Below are 4,865 nucleotides of genomic sequence, written 5' to 3'. Positions count from 1 at the left end.
ATCGATTCTTTCCGACTGCATTCAAACGCTGAAGGTTCTCAGCAGTATTTCGGCATCCCCCGCGCGTCTCATTGCTGCCAAAGTGCTACAGGAGATGTACGTCGCACGCGTCCTTCGATTATCGCAGCCGACAATGCTATACGTCTGCTGCTCGATCTGCGCGAGCGCGAGCCCGAGTCAGTCGAGCGCCGCCGCCGCGACACTCCGCCAACTTTTTGTCTCGCATTTCGAGTGCTCGGAGTCGATGACGGTGCATTTCACCGACTATTGGAACCTCGTCCACTTGTCCCAGTACCTCTTGCGTGCGAGCCGCGAGCCGAGCGAGGTGTCACGGACCGAAGGTGTCGCCGATGTTGTCTTGAGCATCGTTCAAATGATCGAAAGCAATGCCGCCACCTCCAACCCCGCAAATGCGCTCTCGGAAGCATTTGTGGCCAACATCCTCGCCGCCCAAGCACAGATCACGACGTCGTACAAGCTGCTGACGCTGCTCGATGACATTTGCCTCTCGACGCACTGGGCCTTTCAGATGTACCTGGACGAGCTGCATCGCGCATCGCGCGACGTGACCATGCGCAAGCCCAAGCGCTTAGGCACGCTGTACCACACGCGTCTCTTCTCTCGTGCGAAATCCATGACGGCCATCGTGCCCAGTCGCACTCCGACGCGCCATGCGGGGCTCTCAGTGCAAAAGGTCACATCCTTCTTGTTGCAATCCAAGCAAGCCAACTTGATTGGGCCCGACATCGTCGCTGCCATCAAGAAACGAAAGGCGGAGGAAGCCATGCTGCTCGTCCAGGTTGCCATGATCATGAACGAAGGCTGCCGCGACCACTTGAGCCTGCAAGAGCTCGGCCCCGGTACAGTTACCGTTCTCAAGACGCTTCTCTACACTCTGAGAGACCAGCCCATGCTTCGGGCGCATATCAAGCACCGGCTCAAGCCAGCTGAGGCGAACTACTTAAAGCACCTCGAGCTTCTCTTGGCACCGAAACACAGCTCCGGACTGCGCATCGCCATCCTATCGACGGGAAAAATTGCACCTTCCAAGCTTGCGCGCTAACGTGATATCACTTTTTGTGGTCTTGTATGGTCATTTGAGGCGATGACTTAAGTGTGCAGAGAGCGAGCTCTTGGCGCTACGCCAATTGCGAGTGTTATGTCCGTCGGCAGGGTGCTTGGTGCTCCTACCATTCCCACTCTCATCGCGTGAAGGACACAAGTATATTTACAGGCCGCGAGTTTGTGATTCTACTTTTCTTGACGTTTAAGCCACATCTGCCAGCTGAACGCCTGCTGCGACTGGCATGCGCACGGGCCGCGTCATGCGCACGGGCCGCGACATGCGCTGGGAGTTTTCAGTCCAATGCTGCTGCCCTGGCGTCAAGCGCGAATGACGACCAGGATCGTCGCACGGCCAGTTGGCGTTGCATCCCACATACACTCGACGAGTCGACGGTCGCTGCTACCGAAGATACGGGTCGATGTAGATCGTACAATATGGTACTGCGTAGCATAACCTTGCGCTGGGGGCATGGGCAGCCGGCTGCGAAACCGAGCTCTTTCCGCCGCAATCCCGCCTGAAATGGATAGACCGGCGACCAGGAATAACTGCATAACGGCATTTTGCGCTTGTACATTGTATGTAGCGTGTCTGTCGCTTTACTGCAGTGGACGACCTACGTCTTCAACAGCGACAGCGACATAGCAATAGCGATCGCCAATAAATGCACACGTCGGTCTTCTATTAGTACGTCACCTTGCGCCACGCCAGCGTCGCGGCTGTGAGAACGGGCACGCCAAGCAGCAGCACCGACAACGTCGAGGGCCACGACGAATTCGTTCTCGTCGCCACCTTGTCGGCTCTTGTCCATGGCGCGGGCGACCCGAGTTGCGCGGCGACGTCGAGGGCCGAGCACACTGCGCTTTCCTGGAGCGGGACTTGGAAATGGGCGTACGGCCCGACAAACCAAATGCCGTCACGTCCTTGCTGCGTCTTGAGCGTCTGCAAGAGCGCGAACGACTGCTTGTTGAAGACGGGGCGAATAAAACCCATTTGACGCAAAACGAGCGCCGGGTTGATCTCGACAATCGGGTTCCACGTCTGGAAGATGTTTTCGAGCTCCTTGATGTCGGGCGTCCAGCGCGTCGGCCAGAGCGTCATCATGGCGTCCATGCCCGTCCGCGTCTCCGTCGACGACGACCGCGGGAGCACAAAGTTGAAGAACGACCAATCACTGCGCGTCGACGGCATCACGACCGGGTCCTTGTGGACCACGGTCGTCGTATAGTCGTGCGGGATCGCCGACAGCGTTTCGCGAACGTCGGCATCGATGTCCTTGAGGAACGAGAGCGCCGTGTTGGCCTGGGACGCGACGATGACGTGATCAAAGGTCGCCGTCTCTTCAACGTGGCTACCGTGCGCTTGGTAGGTCACCGTGGCGAGACCTTGGGCATTTGCCTTGTAGACGCCCGTGATCTTGGTGCTGAGGTGCACGGCCGACGCGCGGCTCGAGAGAAGACGCGCGACGTTGACCGACCCGTTGACAGTCACGCGCTGGTTCATGGACGACGACTTGCTAAAGTAATCGTGGACGACGGTAATCGGGTAGGCGAGGCACGCCTCGTACGAGCACGTGAGCATCATCGAGAGGAACGGGAGGAGAATTCCGTCGATGAACTCGGTCGAGTAGCGCTGCGCCTTGAGGTACTCGTCGACGCTCATCGAGGGCGGCGTCGCGTCGGGCGACTGGCGGAAAAAGTGCAGTGCGTCGAGAAGCGCGCGCAGCGAGTACTGCTTGTAAATGTGCACCAGGTGGCGCAAGGACGGAAGGCGGTACCCGAGCAGCGTGTACGAGCTGCTGCGGTAGAACGGGCGCTGCCCGAGCTCGAGAAAGACCATATCGCACGGCAGTTCGCGCGTCTCGACGTCGATTTCCTTGTAGAGCGCGGCGAGGTTGACGTAGAAGCCGGTCGAGTAGGACCGGATCGGGCTGTCGAGGTGCACGTCGCCAAAGTGCATGGTGTGCGAGCACATGCCGAGGCGCTCTTCCGACTCGAAGACGGTCACGTCATGGTCGGCGCCGAGGAGGTACGCGGCCGAGAGGCCCGAGATGCCACTGCCAATGACCGCAATCTTCATGGCCACGTGGGAAATTCACAAATTGAGCGTGGCGCGATTTTGCTCTTCGAACTTCGTGTCACAGTGTATTTTTGCAACCAAACGCGATCCGACATACAAAGCACAAGGCGAATCGCTCGCATTTCATGGGACAGTCGGCTTCGAAGTTTGGTTTTTCGGGACTTCGGTTGCCGTCACCACCAGCTTGTCTGGCCGTCGACTCGACACTTCGTCGGTGCCACGGATGCGAGCGAGAGACCCTTTCGGTAGTACTGTTATTGCCAAGCATCGTGTAATGGAACGTAGCTACCTGAAACTTGAATCTGTGTTTGTGAGAGAGGCTTTGGAGGTAGCTAGGTGTCCGCTGGGCTATAAGAAATCATCGGGAGCTTATGCGTATTGGTGGCCATTGCCACGTTTGCGTGGCTACGCACACCAAGAAAGCTCACGAGGGATGTCTAACATCTCTGTTCTGGCGGTCGGCCTGTTTGCAATGTTCGTAATATGAGTGTCAACCTTGCAAACACTCGACAGGTCGTATCGGTATTCTACGCTGAAGCACAATAAGCATCGATCGACCTCAATCATCGACCTCATATCGTAGGGCCGTGAAATCAGACAAAAGTGTGCTCGAGAAACCATCACCATCCACGGCCACAGTGGTTTTTACAACAGTGGTCTCTTTACCACTGCGAGTTCCCAAACTAAAAAGTACTAGCTCGTCGACAGAGCGTCCATCGCATCTACCAGCATTGGATCGGTCGCGTCGGGTTGTTGCAGCGACGCGACGGTCTTCTGGACGCTTGTCCACATGTCATTGGCGCCATCGACCGAGTAGATGCCGACGCAGCTCACGCGAATGGTCTTAAGGACTGCCTTGCCAAGCTTGCGCCTAATGATGCGTTTTGTTGGTTTGTGGCCCATCCAATATTGTACTTGGAGAGGGCAAAGACGACCGTGATCTTGTTGGCGCGTGCCAAATCGATGAGCTCGACAATCTTATCATCGAGGCCGCCTTCCGCCGCGCACTCGTCCACGTCGTAGGCCACAAGCAAGCACATGACCTTGAGGTTCTTGAGACCTCGCTTCACCTTAAGAGAGAGGGTCACTTCATTCGTCTCTTTTCCAACAGACCCAACGCTACCTCGCGTAGACCGAAAACGAGGCGACGCGTTTTCTTGGCCTTGAGCGGGTTGGTCAACCGAGCACGTTCCTACTCGTAAGATCATTGTGTGTCATCTTCGTGGATCCAAGGTGTCACCTGCAGCTGCATGAGACGTCCGAGGAGCGCCGTCACACCGACTTGCAGCTCGCCGCCAACGTCAATCTTCTACGAATATGGCAATGCTTCAGCATTTCGCGTCTACGGGGAATGGTACCTGGTCGACGTACGCACGGATCGCACTGGCGTTCCGAAGCTTCCGGACGGGCGGCACGTCGACAGTCGGATGCGACGTCGGAGGTGGTACGACCTGGCCTCCGGCCCACTCGACTCGAATCGGAGTGCCACCGTACGGCTTGTTGTCGTAGTGTTGCGTGACCGCCATGGCCGCCGACGGCGATGCGTACTGGAGACGGCAGACGCCCGTATCTCGGTCAATCTCGGCGGCTTGCACCGGATGCAGTTTTGAAAACTCGGATGTTACTTCGTCCCGGACTTCCTCAAACTCGTCGTCGTCCGCAAGGTCGGCAGGCTCCAAGTACTTGAGGACCGTGACCCACGACATGGCGTCCGTCGTCGCTG

At 57.5% G+C, this 4,865-nt stretch overlaps 4 protein-coding genes across 4 annotated transcripts; 1 reads left to right on the top strand and 3 right to left on the bottom strand.

Annotated features, from left to right (window-relative positions):
• Positions 1-133: 133 nt before the first annotated feature.
• On the top strand, positions 134-1,063 carry SPRG_13660 (hypothetical protein; the record flags this gene model as incomplete). Its single annotated transcript, XM_012352513.1, has 1 exon — positions 134-1,063. One exon carries the CDS (start codon positions 134-136, stop codon positions 1,061-1,063), a length of 930 nt encoding a protein of 309 aa, XP_012207903.1.
• A 204-nt stretch (positions 1,064-1,267) lies between these two features.
• SPRG_21324 (hypothetical protein) lies at positions 1,268-1,598 on the bottom strand (the record flags this gene model as incomplete). Its single annotated transcript, XM_012352561.1, has 2 exons — positions 1,268-1,462; positions 1,521-1,598. Coding segments are annotated over 2 exons (273 nt in total), but the record flags the coding sequence as incomplete, so codon positions are not given.
• Positions 1,599-1,726: 128 nt separating this feature from the next.
• Positions 1,727-3,142, bottom strand: SPRG_13659 (hypothetical protein; the record flags this gene model as incomplete). Its single annotated transcript, XM_012352512.1, has 1 exon — positions 1,727-3,142. The coding sequence occupies one exon, from the start codon at positions 3,140-3,142 to the stop codon at positions 1,748-1,750; it is 1,395 nt and encodes a 464-aa protein (XP_012207902.1). The 3' UTR covers positions 1,727-1,747.
• A 677-nt stretch (positions 3,143-3,819) lies between these two features.
• On the bottom strand, positions 3,820-4,848 carry SPRG_13658 (hypothetical protein; the record flags this gene model as incomplete). Its single annotated transcript, XM_012352511.1, has 5 exons — positions 3,820-4,013; positions 4,058-4,212; positions 4,266-4,334; positions 4,383-4,451; positions 4,501-4,848. The coding sequence occupies 5 exons, from the start codon at positions 4,846-4,848 to the stop codon at positions 3,836-3,838; spliced, it is 819 nt and encodes a 272-aa protein (XP_012207901.1). The 3' UTR covers positions 3,820-3,835.
• Positions 4,849-4,865: the final 17 nt, after the last annotated feature.

The sequence above is a fragment of the Saprolegnia parasitica genome, assembly GCF_000151545.1.
Source record: "Saprolegnia parasitica CBS 223.65 unplaced genomic scaffold supercont2.101, whole genome shotgun sequence".
Classification (NCBI taxonomy): Eukaryota; Oomycota; class Saprolegniomycetes; order Saprolegniales; family Saprolegniaceae; genus Saprolegnia; species Saprolegnia parasitica.
This window is presented reverse-complemented; position numbering and strand designations above follow the sequence as displayed.